Source organism: Manis pentadactyla, chromosome 1, assembly GCF_030020395.1.
Source record: "Manis pentadactyla isolate mManPen7 chromosome 1, mManPen7.hap1, whole genome shotgun sequence".
NCBI classification, from domain to species: Eukaryota; Metazoa; Chordata; class Mammalia; order Pholidota; family Manidae; genus Manis; species Manis pentadactyla.
In genome coordinates, this window is record NC_080019.1 from 234407435 (window position 1) to 234423162 (window position 15728).

Sequence of the window (15728 nt, forward strand, 5' to 3'; positions counted from 1 at the left end):
CCACGGACAGGAACCCATCATACTGTGTGCACCTCCTGGGCTCAGTGACCTTCCCAGCCTGTAGATCGTGCCCCCTGCTCGCTGCTCTCTGGGACGCATGTCTGACCTCGGGGCTAAGCGGGCCGAGTGGCACTGCTCCAGCGAAGAGCGGAGCACGGGATTCAGCACCACACGGCGGACAGCTCTGGGCGGCGAGGACCGGGATTCGGAGGTGCGGGCCAGAGCCGGAGTAGCTCGCTAGGGGAGGCCGGAGGGCAGCGGAGATCCGGAGTGGGCAGGGACGGAGGAGGGGCCGGGGGCGGGGCAGGCGGCGATTGAAAGCGGCGGGGCGGCTGGCGGAGTGCAGAGCTGCGAGCCAGCCCGCGAGCGAGCGCAGCTGGACCCCGCGCCGGCGCCGCGCGCTCTCCGCGCCAGGTAGGCTAAGTCCGTGGTGCCGCGGCAGCCAGCCTTACCACTCCTGACCCCGCGTCCCGGAGTCCTGCGGGCCCCGAGTTCTGGGGCGTCTGGGACGGGACAGGGCGTTCAGACTGCGCTCGCCAGGAGCTCCGGGGTGCGGGAAGAGTGCTGGCCGTCCCGCCTTCTTTCCCCAGAGAACGTTCGCCCTGCACCGTGCTCTTCCTTCCTCCCGCCCTCCGTCCTTCGGTCCGTCTTTCTGTCTGTGCCTCTCTTTGTCTCAGCTTCTCGGTCGGCTGATCTCTCCCTGCCCGGATTTGTGGCCCAGGCCCCAGGGTTGCCTGCCTCCGGGGTTCTGTCTCCCTTCCGGGTTCTGACCCCCAGCCCAGCTTTGGTTCCACCGACCCTGCTGGAGACGCATGGTCTTTACCTGTCTGGGCCTCGGCCCCTATCTGGGTCTCTGTCCCCATTTGTGTTGGTCTCCGTGCTTGCCTGCCTCTCCTTTTTGCCTGGCTGAGCTGCTTCTTTCAGGGTACCCACAGGATCCCAGTACCCCTGCCCTAGCACCAGCCAGCGGTTAACCCTGGGGAGCCGAGGGGCAGAGTGAAGAGTCCAGTCTATGGCCAGGGCACAGGGTCCTTATAAATGAGTCTCCACCCTTCTTCAGCCTCAGCTTCCCTTTCCTAGCCTCCCCAAGCCTGCGTGATTGTGAGAGCCTGTGAGGTGGGTGTCTGGGAGGGCAGCTGGGGCACAAATAATGGGGTGCGGAGAGGGTATGGGGGAGCGGGCTTGGAAGGCCAGGCCAGGTGGACAGGGCCCTGAGGCAGAGGATGGGGAGATTGGTGATCGTGGCTTTCTCTGCACGGTTTTGAGCTGAAAACAGAGGCAGAGTCACAAATAGCATGCTACGTAGAGCTAAGGTGTCCTAAAGCCTCACTTGGATCCTGTGCTGAGATTGAGACCAGGTGGCTGCCACCCCTCCCTGGACACACACATACACTCACAGCTACTTTCCTTGTTGGACTAAGACAGACCTGTGCCACTTTGGTGTCCCTCCTTACGGCCTCCTGCTCTACTTTGCTAATAACTTCCAGGGCCTGGAGCCTCTGTTACTTCCTCAGTCAGGGGCTGTGGGGATGGCTTTTCAGAACCAGAGGCTAAGGCCCTTGGGCACTCATCTGGGCTCGTCCCCCTAGGGGTTGGAGACTAGTCTGTATAGGCTATTCTTTCCCTCTTCCCTCATGGGTTCTCAGCCAACAAAAGCCTCTCTTGGAAATCCAAGACACAGGCTGGGTACTGGACTCCAAGTTTGTAACTCTGACCTGGCTGGAAAGGTGTTAACTTGTGGTCGTGGGAGCTTTGTGCAAGGTTTGGATACTCTTCAACCCACAGTAGGATTGGTGTTGGCTGGCATCTGCTGTCTTCTGTCTGGACCTCTACTATCTGCCTCCGCTTTCTGCTGAGTTTGAAATGGGCACAATACAGGGCCCGTCTCCAGACCCAGATCAGGGCAGGGCCGAGAGACAGGATAAGGTGTGTCCCGGGAGCTGCTCAGCCTACTTAGTGGTATCACTAAGTGGTATCACTTGCTCTGGCTCCTGAGACCCTGGGAAAGGGGTTTGGGAGAGGCAGAGCCAGGGGGGTAGCACACTAAGATTCCATTTCTCCCTGTCTGTCTGTCTCTGCAGGAGCTGAGCCTTCCTCGTCTCTCTTGCTGTCTGTTCTTTCCTGGTTCCTATTTTCTCCTCTCTGCTTTTGCAGCTTCTGCCCTTGTCCCCTGGAGGCCCAGGTCTGCTGAGCCCGTCCCACCCCTCTGGGGCCATGGGGTCCCTGCTTGGGCTCCTAGCACTGTTACTGTTGTGGGGCGCTGTAGCTGAGGGTCCAGCAAAGAAAGTGCTGACCCTGGAGGGGGACCTGGTGCTGGGTGGGCTGTTCCCAGTACACCAGAAGGGCAGCCTGGCAGAGGAGTGCGGTCCCATCAATGAGCATCGTGGCATCCAGCGCCTGGAGGCCATGCTTTTTGCACTGGACCGCATCAACCGTGACCCACGCCTGCTGCCGGGCGTGCGCCTGGGTGCACACATACTCGACAGCTGCTCCAAGGACACACACGCCCTGGAGCAGGCACTCGACTTCGTGCGTGCCTCGCTCAGCCGAGGTGCCGATGGCTCCCGCCACATCTGCCCCGATGGCTCTTATGCCACCCACAGTGACGCTCCTGCTGCCATCACAGGTGTCATCGGTGGCTCCTACAGTGACGTCTCCATCCAGGTATGTGGGGGCTGCCCAGATGGGAGCTGGGGAGGGAGGCTAGAGGTGGGGGCCCAGAGTTCTTTTTGAGCAGGGGCTTTGGGCTGCCGTGCTTGTCCCTTTGGAAGAAGGACTACATGTTTTCTTTGAGTAGTTTTTACAGAAGAGTAATAATGGGGGCCCATTTTTAGAGACTGGGCCATGAAAACATCCCCTTCCAACACACACATGCATATGCACCTACACACACCTGATGTTAAACAGCCCTGAGATGCTTAGTAGCCAGGCCTCTTGCGTCAGAACTCCAGGTTTGAATTCTGGCTCTCCCTCTTACTGTGTGACTCTGGGCATTGTTTCTCTCTTCTGTGCCTCAGTTTCCTCCCTATAAAATGGAACATATAACACCTGGCACTCTTAAGGTTATGGCCAGGGCCTGGCAAGTCATAAGGGCATAATCAACCTTAGCTGCTATGATTATTAACCCATTTTATAGATGAGGAAACAGAGACTTGGAGAGAGACAGGCCACAAGTCAAGGTGTCCACAAGGTAGAGATATGAACCTAGGTCTCTCAGCCAAGGGCTTCTAAGCCTGTCAGATAATCTCTCTATGCATTGGAAAGGGGTGAAAGATAGCAGCCCAGAAAAGAGAAACGGGTGGGGGACCCAGGAGGAAGAGAAGTATACTGTGTGGAAGTGGGGTAAGGGTCCCCTAGGGTGCAGGACTTGGAGGGGTGGGCAGGTGAGGGACCCGAAAGGGGTCAGCAGGTGTCCCTGGGCACCCTGCTGCTTTAGCCCAGGTGGGGTCCTCTCTCCCTAACTGGGTCCTCCTCCCACCTGCTGCTATCTTCAGGGGTCTTGAGGTGCCTTCCCAGCACCCCTGCACAGTTGGCACTGGGATGAGGCACTTGCCTGTAGTAGCCGGCTCCTTTCCCTCCTGTCCCCTCCATCCCCAGGCTGCCTGCCTCCTGGGCCAGGGCCACACCTCAGCATTGGCTGCTTGTACCCTGTCTGATCAAAGCAATGCCCAGCCCTCCAACCCTAGGCTGCACCTGTCTGTTCCTGACCCCTCCCCATGGCACCTCTCTCTCTTGCCGAATCCTGGTCATCTTCCATATTTCAGATGCTGTGACCTCACATGCACTGTCACGTTTATGTGTGCAGCAGCCTTGTTGGCAGGAATGAGAAACTGAGGCTCAGGGAAGTTAGCTAACTTGCCCAGGGGCACAGGCTTTGGAAGTGCAGGAGCAGAGGGCATTGAGGCCATCAGAGTAAAAGCTGTTTCCCAGGTGCCGATTAGGACCTAGCTCCCTCCTGAGGGCCTTGCCCTGCCCTCAGCTGCCCACTGTCCCACCAGGTCCTTGGCTGGACCCCGCTCCTGGGGGCAGGCCCCAGGGACCCGAGAGTGGGAGATGCGCTGCCAACTAGTCAGGGTAAGCAGCAAGCCTGGTTCATTTCAGGCTCAGGCATCCACTGGAGACCAGCCCTTGGGCTCTCAGGGCCATGGGACCTTCAGATCTGGGTCTTCCTTCCTGGGGGAGCCTTTTTCTTCTTCCTCCATCATCCTGTCAGGATTGACTCTGGGGAAGGGTTACCTGCCCCAAACATGTAGTGAGCCCCAAGCAACCTGGACACTACCTAATGCCTCCCTCTGCAGCTGAGTGCCAGCCTCTCTCCGCCCCAGGACTTGGGCCTTCCCTTGGCTCCCTGCATTTGCTACTGCTATGCGTCTGAAGGTAGACGGTAGATCAGGCAGGGCTCGGGACCCTGGCATCACAACCCTAAGTCTTCTCTCTCCCAGCCCTTGGCAAGAGGTAGAAAACACCCTGCCTCAGACAGCAAGGCAGGATGTAGGTCTTTTGGAGAGGGATTGCTGAGGGCTGACCACATGAACACCTTGATCCCATCTTTAGCATTTGACCTGCTCTCTGATCTTTACCCTTCTATCCCTTGCCAGGTAGCCAACCTCCTGAGGCTGTTTCAGATCCCACAGATCAGCTATGCATCCACCAGTGCCAAGCTGAGTGACAAGTCCCGCTATGACTACTTTGCCCGCACGGTGCCCCCTGACTTCTTCCAAGCCAAGGCCATGGCCGAGATTCTCCGCTTCTTCAACTGGACCTACGTGTCCACAGTGGCATCTGAGGGCGATTACGGGGAGACAGGCATTGAGGCCTTTGAGCTGGAGGCCCGTGCCCGTAACATCTGCGTGGCCACCTCGGAGAAGGTGGGCCGTGCCATGAGCCGTGCTGCTTTTGAGAGCGTGGTGCGAGCCCTGCTGCAGAAGCCCAGTGCGCGCGTGGCCGTCCTGTTCACCCGGTCTGAGGATGCCCGCGAGCTCCTCGCTGCCACCCAGCGCCTCAACGCCAGCTTCACCTGGGTGGCCAGCGATGGCTGGGGGGCCCTGGAGAGTGTGGTGGCAGGCAGCGAGGGGGCTGCTGAAGGCGCCATCACCATCGAGCTGGCCTCCTATCCTATCAGTGATTTTGCCTCCTACTTCCGGAGCCTGGACCCCTGGAACAACAGCCGGAACCCCTGGTTCCGTGAGTTCTGGGAGCAGAGGTTCCGCTGCAGCTTCCGGCAGTGGGACTGTGCAGCCCACTCGCTGTGGGCTGTGCCTTTTGAGCAGGAGTCCAAGATCATGTTTGTGGTGAATGCAGTGTATGCTATGGCCCATGCACTGCACAACATGCGCCGGGCCCTCTGCCCCAACACCACCAGCCTCTGTGATGCAATGCAGCCTGTCAGCGGGCGCCGCCTCTACAAGGACTTCGTGCTCAATGTCAAGTTCGATGGTAATGGTGCTCGCCTTCGAGGGTAGCAGAGAGCAGGCCTTCCGGGCCCGTGCTTGGCAGGGATAACATAGTCTGCAGCTGGCGAGGGGCACACTCAGGGGGCTGGCATCAGAGCCAGGGCAAGGGTGGCTAGGCAGGGAGGACTCCAGCCGGGCCAGGCCTGACATTCCACTCTCTGAGGCCCTTCCAGAGGGGAGATGTCTGGCTTGGTCCTCTGAGGGGCTCTGGTTCCTGCTTGGACCTGGCCCTGTCTCTCTCTCTCCTGCCTCTTTATTACAATGCAGCGGGGAGGGCTGGAGGCCTCAAGCTCCTTCATGTCAGGAAAACGTCAGAGTCAGAATGAGGGTGTGTTGAGAATGAGTGTCAGGATGATACTCCATATTCTGGGGAAATTTCTATTCCTAATCTTGATTTTTTACTCAAGGTGGTCACAGGCTCTACAACCAAAAGTTATTTTAATAAAATTCCAGCTTTAAGAAAAGTGAATGCCTAAGGAAATCACTGGGGCCACAGTGGGGAAGGTGGCCGGGCTGGCAAAGCTTGGAGTGCTGGCTCAGGGCTAAGATGAATGATTCCAGTAAGGGTGCTGTTCTGAGTGTGGGAGTGTGGGGGAGGACTTAGGGTGAACTCTGGCCTGCCTAGTTGGCATTCAAGCAAGGCTAAATTTGGCCCACTGGGCTGGGTACAATCATGGTGGGGCTGAGTTGGATTTTGAGGGCTTAGAGGCTAGGCAGAGGCTGGCGGCCATGGGGCCTGCCTGCTACTCCAGGCTGCACTCTCCACTATGGGGCCTTAAGCGTGCCATCTGCCGGCTTGGACCTGGGTTTCTCATGGGGACCCGGATGACAGGGGTCCTGCCTCCTGAGCCTGGCCAGGAAGCGTGAGGTTCATGGTGCATGGGTGGGGTAGGGAGTGGCAGTGGTCTGCGAGCTACCTGCTGAGCACACTCGGGTGAGCATCTGTGGGTACAGGGGACTGCTGAGGTGGGAGCTCAGCTCATGCTGGGTCAGCATTGAGGCTAGTAGGGGCTAGAGCCATGGTAGCCATTGATAGGAGCAATGAGACCGAGTCTAACACTGGGGGTCTCTGTTAGTTTGGGGAGAGGGCTGTGGTGCATGCTGTGATAAGGTTGCGGTCTGGGCTGAAAGGTGCTGGAGACCAGGTCTAAGGCTGGGCTTTGGGAGTGTGGTTGGGGGCCAGGGTGGGCGTTAGGTTTGAGCAGGTGCCTTTAAGATGGGGTTCCATTTGGGGCTTGGGCTTGTGGCTTGTGGTATCCTCTTCTTCAGAGAAGCAGCTGTGGGTACAGCCAGCTTTCGTGTTGGGGGTAGATGGGTAGGGCGAGGAGTGGCCTCAGCTCTGGAGTTTGGGTACCTGTCAGGGTGAAGGCTGAGGCCACGACAGGGGCCGACCCTCCTTTCCCTCCCATACCCCAGCCCCCTTCCGCCCAGCTGACACCCACAACGAGGTCCGCTTTGACCGCTTCGGGGACGGTATTGGTCGCTACAACATCTTCACCTACCTGCGGGCAGGCAGCGGGCGCTACCGCTACCAGAAGGTAGGCTACTGGGCAGAAGGCCTGACACTGGACACCACCCTCATCCCGTGGGCCTCGTCCTCAGCCGGGCCGCTGCCCACCTCTCGCTGCAGCGAGCCCTGCCTCCAGAATGAGGTGAAGAGCGTTCAGCCTGGGGAAGTGTGCTGCTGGCTCTGCATCCCCTGTCAGCCCTATGAGTACCGGCGGGATGAGTTCACCTGTGCCGACTGCGGCCTGGGCTACTGGCCCAACGCCAGCCTGACCGGCTGCTTCGAGCTGCCCCAGGAGTACATCCGCTGGGGTGATGCCTGGGCCCTGGGGCCCGTCACCATCGCCTGCCTAGGCGCCCTGGCCACCCTCTTTGTGCTGGGTGTGTTCGTGCGGCACAACGCCACACCAGTGGTCAAGGCCTCTGGCCGGGAGCTCTGCTATATCCTGCTGGGTGGCGTCTTCCTCTGCTACTGCATGACCTTTGTCCTCATCGCCAAGCCGTCCACAGCCGTGTGCACCTTACGGCGCCTTGGTCTGGGCACCGCCTTCTCCGTCTGCTACTCAGCCCTGCTCACCAAGACCAACCGCATAGCACGCATCTTTGGGGGGGCCCGGGAGGGAGCCCAGCGGCCACGTTTCATCAGTCCTGCCTCGCAGGTGGCCATTTGCTTGGCGCTTATCTCGGGCCAGCTGCTCATCGTGGCCGCCTGGCTGGTGGTGGAGGCACCAGGCACAGGCAAGGAGACGGCCCCTGAGCGGCGGGAGGTTGTGACATTGCGCTGCAACCATCGAGACGCAAGCATGCTGGGCTCACTGGCCTACAATGTGCTCCTTATTGCACTCTGCACACTCTATGCTTTCAAGACCCGTAAGTGCCCCGAGAACTTCAACGAGGCCAAGTTCATTGGCTTCACCATGTACACCACCTGCATCATCTGGCTGGCCTTCCTGCCCATCTTCTATGTCACCTCCAGTGACTACCGGGTGAGCTACCTGCTCCAGAGGTTGGGGGTGGGACACTGGACCTTCTGTGTCCTGGTTTCTCATTTCATCTCCTGATAACTTTGAGGCTCCACCAGGTTCAGTGCTCACCCAGACTAAACACCTTGTGGTGGCCCAGTGAGAACTGGGAGGGTGGGAAGGCTGAGTGGGTCCTGGGCAAATGGCCAGGGAGGTGGGGGAGTTACAGCTGAGAAGAGATTTTGAGACTCGGGTGTCGTGTCATCCCCTACCCTGAGAGGAAATGGGGGTGCCGAAGTACGTCTGCCTGCACGCAGGCTCTGTCCTGCTGCACTGAGGGACTGGCTGCAGAAGGGGAGACCTGGTCTCTGCTCTTGGGAGCTCCTGGGCTAGTAGGTGAGGGGATTGAGCAAAGAGTCATCAGGAAATGCAGCTGACTGGTTTAGGCTGACAGAGGGGCCCAGCGCAAGTGTAGAAGAGGGACATGTGTTATGTGCTGGTGGGTGTGTGCGTATGTGTGTGTGTGGAGAGAATCAGGGAGGGCTTCTTGGAGGAGGAAGCCTTGCCCTGGGCTCTGCAGGGCAGGCAGGATTGTCTGGGTAGAACGGTGAAGGTGGGGGAGGGCAGCCAGGATGGAGGCTGATTAGAACAGAGGTTGCTCATTGACTTCCCAAGTTGGGGAGGGGGTACCAATGGTGAAAAGGTAGGCAGAGGTGAAGGTGGAAAGCCCAAACGGAATACTGTCGTTTTCCGTTTGGGCTCCAGAGCCACCACGCTGAAGCCGTGGGAACCTCGAAGTGTGCAGTGGAGCCCCCCGAGCTCTGGGATTGAGATCCGAGGCCTGGGCAGGCAGGAAAGGGGAAGCGGAGGGGAAGAGGCCTGGGTGTAGAGCACGGAAGGTGGAGCAGGTGAGAGCTGTGCCCTACCTGGTGGCTTCCAAGCAAAGTTCCAATGGACACTGAGGGTCTCGGTGGGCCTCCTCAGCCTCAAGGGGCTGCGGTTGCCTCAGATCGGGTGGTCAGGGAAGGCCCCTCTGAGGCCGTGACAGACGAGCTGTGCTCTGAACGGTAAGAGGGTCATCTTGGTGACTCATGACTCTGGAGTAAACTCCGTGGCTCTCCCCATTTTACAGACGAAGAAACGGAAACTCAGGGAGGTTCAATCCTAAGGTCACTCAGCTTGGTTGTGTAGAGCAGGGTCTGAACTGACAATCTTAACAATTAAAGGAGCAGGAAAATCAAGACCAGAGCCCCTGCAAAGGCCCTTTCCCCCAGGACAGAGGTATGGTGGGCAGCGCTGGGGCCTGGGGCGGCTGGGCTTGGCTGCTCCTGCGCCTGCTGGGCCTCCTGCCTGGATGGGGGAGGCCAGGGCTGGGAGGGATTCACTCAGACACACCTGCACTTGCATATGATCTCCATCTGCATGCCCCTCCCAGGCAGCCGAGGACTCCTGTCCCCGTCCATACACCCAGCACCCACACACACGCACTGGTGCTCCCACACCTGCACATTGGTGTGTGCAGGTGCACACACGTGTGTACACGGGCTTCCCCCTGCACACACATTCATGTCGGTGCCCCACACTGGCATGCCCGCACACACCCACACGCATGCACTGCTACACGCGCCCCTGCATGTTCCCCCACAGCAGTCACTTTGGTCTCGCTGGGAAGACAGCCCACTGGCGCAGACGCTGGGCCCAGCCCGCCATTCCTAGAGCCCCTGTGGGGCTCGCCGGCCCGGTGCCAGTTGCCTCCTGTCTCCCACTGCTGGCCCATCTCCCGGGCAGGGATCCTGGGGCCTGGGCCTTGGGCTTGACTCACTCCTGGCCCCCGGTGCAGGTGCAGACCACCACCATGTGTGTGTCCGTCAGCCTCAGCGGCTCCGTGGTGCTCGGCTGCCTGTTTGCGCCCAAGCTGCACATCATCCTCTTCCAGCCGCAGAAGAACGTGGTGAGCCACCGTGCGCCCACCAGCCGCTTCAGCACTGCCACCAGGGCCAGCTCCAGCCTCGGCCAAGGTCAGCGTCCACCCTGGGTGCCCTCCCCACCTGCCCCTCTCACGGCTCAGCTCCTCCATGCAGGGCCACTCCCGAGGTTGCTGCGTTCCTGGTTGGGGGGCGCTGAGTGCCCTGGTGAGGCTGGACAGGAGAGGGCAGGTGGTGGGGGAAGGCAACCCCTGCAGCCCTGCTGTCCACCCTCTGCGGGCGGAGGACCTCCGACTTCCTTTTCTTAGGGTCTGGCTCCCAGTTTGTCCCCGCCGTTTGCAACGGCCGCGAAGTCGTGGACTCAACAACATCATCGCTCTGAGGACCCCACACTCCTGTCTGCCCTGGTTGCTCCCTGGAACCGGTGCCGACCTGCATCCAGGGCCACGAGGAAGCTGGCTGGAGCACTGCAATAATGCCAACCCCATGCCGCCCCAAAGCCGCTTTCCGCCCTACTTACTCCCACCCTCAGAGCCAGATGTCCGAGTCCTTGGCCTGGTGCCTCTGCAGCAGCCACCAGCTGCCCTTGCAGCGGCACCCCTCCTTGCTGGCCAGGACTCGGGAAGGGGCAAGCCAGGGTCACTCTGCCCTGGAACAGGGCAGCCAGGACTCCCAGCCCCCAGCCCTAGTCAGCCAAGGTGCTTCCAGCCCTGCCCTCCCTCCTCCTAGGGCCTTTTAAATTTTTTACGTAAGTTATTCTGGGATGGGGAGGGGGTTATTGTGGGTGGGGGAGCTGTCCCTCCCCCCTGCACAGTAGCTTGTCCTGTGGTTTATTTTGTATTATCTGCAAATAAAGTCTTTATTTAAAAAATCACTCTTTGCCCCTGACCCAGGGAAGCCCCTCCTGCCTGCCACAGCCTCCCAGCGTTCAGTTTTCCAGTCCTTGTTGCCACTGCTCTGTGTCCCTGATAGGACCTGGAGGCCCCAAGACAGACCGAGCCCTGCCTGGTGGGTGGAGAGAAAGTGAACAAGCTGCCGGCGCTCGAGAGGAAATGCCGCAGACCGGCGAGGCGCTACTGGACTGGGCGGGAGGCTTAAATGGACACAGGGGACCTGGATGGTGGGGCGATGGGGCAGGAGGGATGGCTGGCTGTGCCCCCTGGAAATGTCAGCTTCTCTTCACTGGCTGTCTGGCAGTTGGAGGGGCCGTTAGTCAGCACAGAGCCAGGCTGAGCGTTTGGAGTGAAGGAACCAAGAGGAGTCAGAGCTGAAGGTCGCCTGTTCACCGGGTGGGTTCAAAGCCAGCAAGTTCGCGGGGAGGGAGGCATGAAGCAGGAAGGTCAGGGCTGGGCGGTCGGAGAGCCTATCTGATGTGGGCTGATGAGTGGGAGAAGGGGCCTTTCTCCAGTCCCCGGGGCCCGCCACCCTTGGGCGCCCGCCTCCTCCCCGGGGCGTCCCCCGCGGTTGGGGTTGGGGTGGCCAGCAGAGGGCGCAGAGGCACAGTCCTGGCCGCGCAGCCTCTGAGGCCTGTGGGCAGTGGGCGCCGAACCCAAACAGGAGCAGAAGAACCCGGCAGCTTCTGGGGGGCCCCAGCCAGGATTGCAGATGCACAGGCCCTGCTTTGGGGCCTTGTGATTTTTAAGTGAACTCATTGGCATCGACAGGCTTGGAAGGCTGTGGAAACCTGGGTTATCAGTTTTTTAAAAAATGAAAACTGAAAACTTGGAATGGCTTTTCCCGTCCAGCCAGTATTTGAAGTGTAGGGAGGCCAAGTAAAATACAGAATGCCTGGTTAAATTTGAATGTGAGACGAACAGGAAATTTTTTAGTATAAGTATGGTCCATGTAATATTTGGGATGTACTTAACATTAAACATTTTTGTCATTTATCTGACATTCAAATTTAGCTGGGCTTCCTGTATTTTCAAACCACAAATTTTAGCAACCCTGTTGGGGTGTCTGTGATCAGTTCCTGGTCCTGAATGACCCAGGCCTGGGTGCAGCCCCCAGCAGCTGGGCATTAGGGTGCTGCACTGCACGGGACCTGCAGTGCCAGCTCTGTTCCTGGTGTGGACTTTTCTGGATCTTCCTGCTACAGTGGACCCAGGGAGCTTGTGCCTACCCTCCTGCCCCTAAGACAGGCCAAGACTGGGCTTTGATCTCCTTGTACCAAGAAAACAGCCCTCCTCATGGCTCTGGTTATTTTCCTTAAAATGTGATAATTGTAACCATAGTAGTTTATAGCTAAAATGGTGCAAGGGGTATTCAGTGATAGATCTCCTTCTGTCCCTCCCACCCACCTGGGAGAAAGGACCCAGAGGCCTGGGGGCCAGGGAGGAGGCTAGGAGGTGGGTGAGGACTCCAGGGCCGGTCGTCCCTTCAGTGTTGCGGAGCCCGGTTCCTCAGTGCCCACCCTCCTGCCACGGGGCTAGGCCTCTCCACTGCTGGTCCCTCTGAGGGGCCTGGGTGTATGTCTCTGTCCTCTCCCTCCATGCCCCATCTCTCTTCCTGGGAACAGGCTGGGGACTCGGGGGCTCCTGCTGGGCTGACTCCACTTATGTGACCTGGAGTCCTGAAAAGAGAGCCCTGCTCTTTCTGGAGACAGCAGAGACACCAAGCATTTGGGGTTCTCTCCCACCCTAGGGAGCCGCCCGTCAGGGTGACTGACTGTCCTTCAGCACAATCACCAGGTGCTGTGCTTGGGGAGCCAGAGTTTCCCCAGGCTTGGTTGCTTCTCCCTCAGGCTTTGTTCCGGCCCCTCTGTGGCCGACCTCAGTCCTCCCACCTGTGCCTGCACAAACTGGGCTTGGGCGTAGGTGGTGCAGGCCACTCCTGCTCCTTGGTGCTTGCACGGGCAGAGGCAGACCCTATTGACAGAACACTGTAGTCCAGGAAGAGGTTGATTGTGCAAAGGTGCTGGGGACTTACAGAAAATGGAGCTGAGGGGATGACATGGAGCCAGGAATAAGATGCAAGCTCTTCTATGTTCCTGAGTCCTGTGGGGAAATTGTCCCAGAGCCAAATTCATGCCAGAGCTCCCTCTCCATTCCTCCCCCTAGCTGGCTGCTCTCAGCCCTCCCGATGGAGGAGGTGCCACTGAGGGTCTTAAAACCCTCTTAAAATGTCCCCACCCAGACCTCCTGCAGAGAAAGGAAAGGAAATGACAAATTCTACCCCCCAGGGCCCACAGGGCATTAAGCAGTAAAGGTGGGGCTGTCTGTCAGGCGGAGAAGGGGCTAGGTCTGGGGAAGGAGGAAGGTAAGGGGGCGGGGGAGGAGACTGGGGGGATGTGGGGTACAGCGGGCAGTGACAGGGGAGTGGTCAACTCTCCAGCGCTCTCACCAAGGTGTCAGGTTGTGTGTGTGTGTTTAAAGAAAAATTACTCTTTCCGGGGACACAATATACACTCCCTATAAACGGTTTAAGCATTGCAGAAAAATACACAGAGAAAATGAAAGTATTACCTCAAGTTCCATCACTCAAATATAGCCATCATTAGCATTCTGGTGCAGCATCCTAGACACTTCTCCGGATAGAAGGAGAAATACTTTCATAAAAATGGGATCATGCCATATGTCTTTTTTTTTTTAGTGAAGATTTAATTTTACATGATTCTAATTGAAGAAAATGTATCTGAAGTGAAACAGAAGGATTTCTTGAACTTCACATACATTGCTTCACCACAAAGGACAGTTTTCTCCCACTCCCTGAAAGATCCCTGTAAGTTTGAGAGACAGTGACATTTAGAAGTAAATATTCCTGTGGTCGCAGAGATCCAAGGAGAGTTTGACCCTTGGTCAGCCTTCCTGTCCCTGTGTTGGCACCTGTGCTGGTCCTGGGGGTGTTGACAGCCCTGTCACTGCGGGGGCCCACTCAGCAGGGGCATCAGGCAGGTGCCTGCAGGCACCCAGCTGCTCAGCCCTTCCGCCTGGTGCCCGGGAGCTGGTCTGGGTCTTGGGCTCCTGGGCCTTTCTGGATCCCTCCTCCGAGCAAAATGAAGTTGGCTCTGGGACAGCCCCTCTTTTCTTGTGAGTTTGATTCACAAAATCTGCAACACTCAGGTGGCCTTGCAGCGCCTTGTGGGTGTTTTTTTTATTAACCACATTTTCATTGCAGACCATGTTGATCGATTCCTTGTCAAGAAATTGAGAACATCAGCACATTAGTAGTTTCACCCAGTCGAGTCTTCCCACATTTGAATTCGCTTGTTATTTGCTTGGTTATGTAATAGTCATTCTATAGCCAGTGTATTCCAGTCACTGCCAGGTCTCTCCTTCAGCTTCTTCAGTCGTGAGTTCTCACTTGCGATGTACTTTTAATTGTTGGGATTTTAGTAAGTGGCTTTTATTTCATGAAAGGCTCATGGTCCCCATATTCTGAGTTCTTTCATATGTGACAAGGCCCTTTCCCCTGCTTTCCATGTAGATTATTATAAAGATCAGGTTTTATGAGTTCATGTTACCAAATGTTAATGAGTCATCTTCATAAAAAGATTTCCCTTGCCACCAATTGCTACTTCCCCTTTGTATTATGAAAGCATTACTTATAGATAACAAAGTAGAATACTTCCATGAACCCATGTGCTACCTTTTAGACTTGTCCAACCATTGGCCAACATTTTTTCATATACACTCCAATTCTTTTCTTCCCACCCCCTCAATGTCAGTCTGGGGGTATCTTATCCTTTTACTAACGTATTAACATTTATTAAGCATTTCCTGCGTTCCAGACACTGTTATTGAATGTATGTGTATGTTGCTGTACACCATGTACATAGGTTATTTCATCCAAAAGCTATATTTGGTACATTCTTTTCATATACCCATCATATGGATGTGAATTTTTTTTACTAAAAAATGCATACAATTCATACAGGTATATATCAATGAATTTTTTCACAAAGTGAACACACCTTTTAACCATCACTCAAATTGTTTTCCTCTTGACTTTTTACGTGAATGAAAGATTGGCTGGTTTTAGTATTTTTGGGGTCCACACTCTTTAAAAAATTTTTTTTATATTTTATTATTTAAAAATTTTCAAGTTTTTTGATTTCTAAAAAAATTGTGAAGATAGTAGAGTTCCCACTACCTGACATCCAGATTCCTCTAGGATTAACATTTCACATTAGCAAATTAGAAACAAATAGTATATTTGTTACAATCAATGGATAAAAATGGACTCATTATTATTAACTAAAAATCAACAGTTTGTTCAGCTTTCTTGGTTTTTACCTAACATTCTTCCTCTGCCCCAGGGCCCCACCCAGGACGCCACACTGGGTCAGCCGCCGGCTCCTCCGGCCTGTGAGAGGAGAGGCTCCGACCACTGTTTCAAGGGTTGCAGGCTCAGGAAACAGGTGGGGTTGGGCCCGGCTGGTGGGACGGTGGCTGAGAAGCCCGTCGAGGCCTCTCTAAACATTTGCGGTGTGGCTGGCAGGGCAGAGATCGGCGGCCACAGGCGCCAGGTGAGTCCCCTTGCTTGTTACCTGCCGCCTGCTCCCCCCTCCATGCCCTCTGCCTCCGTCTTCCATCTCCCTGCACTCAAAGAACAGGGCCAATTTGCAAACCAATAGGCTCCTCTTTTTTTAATCTAAAGATGTTTTTAGTGTATCTTTTTTCCAGCACTAATGAGGTATAATGGACTTGCCTCCCTGTGCATGTTTCAGGTGTGTAACAGCATGCTGGGTTGGTGCACACATATGTAGAGCATGATGTTGCAGTCAGTTTAGCTAGCATCCAGCACCTCACATAAATTCAATTAAAAAAAAAGATTTAAAAAAGGGAAACCCTTTTTCTGATGAGAGGTTTTAGGATTACCTTCTGGGCCGCTTTCCTGTTTACCCTACAGCAGTGCTGGCTGCCACCCTGCTGCACATGACA

The 15728-nt window shown here is 56.4% G+C and overlaps 1 protein-coding gene across 2 annotated transcripts; it reads left to right on the forward strand.

Moving 5' to 3' along the window:
- Positions 1 to 331: 331 nt before the first annotated feature.
- GRM2 (glutamate metabotropic receptor 2) lies at positions 332 to 10744 on the forward strand. 2 transcript variants are annotated; one of them, XM_036878341.2, is made up of 6 exons: positions 332 to 414; positions 2082 to 2664; positions 4599 to 5436; positions 6870 to 7945; positions 9762 to 9939; positions 10155 to 10744. In XM_036878341.2, exons 2-6 carry the CDS (start codon positions 2215 to 2217, stop codon positions 10226 to 10228), a joined length of 2616 nt encoding a protein of 871 aa, XP_036734236.2. In that variant the 5' UTR covers positions 332 to 414; positions 2082 to 2214; the 3' UTR covers positions 10229 to 10744. The 2 variants fall into 2 exon arrangements, with proteins under 2 accessions (XP_036734236.2, XP_036734237.2); XM_036878342.2 differs by lacking the exons at positions 332 to 414; positions 2082 to 2664 and adding an exon at positions 3361 to 4074.
- Positions 10745 to 15728: the final 4984 nt, after the last annotated feature.

Bases quoted from the DNA above. Each gene is read 5' to 3' on its own strand.
- GRM2 (XM_036878341.2), top strand. From the start codon at position 2,215: ATGGGGTCCCTGCTTGGGCTCCTAGCACTGTTACTGTTGTGGGGCGCT. The intron at 5,437-6,869 runs GTAATGGTGCTC...CCCATACCCCAG, and splicing joins GCTCAATGTCAAGTTCGATG to CCCCCTTCCGCCCAGCTGAC. The intron at 7,946-9,761 runs GTGAGCTACCTG...CCCCCGGTGCAG, and splicing joins TCACCTCCAGTGACTACCGG to GTGCAGACCACCACCATGTG.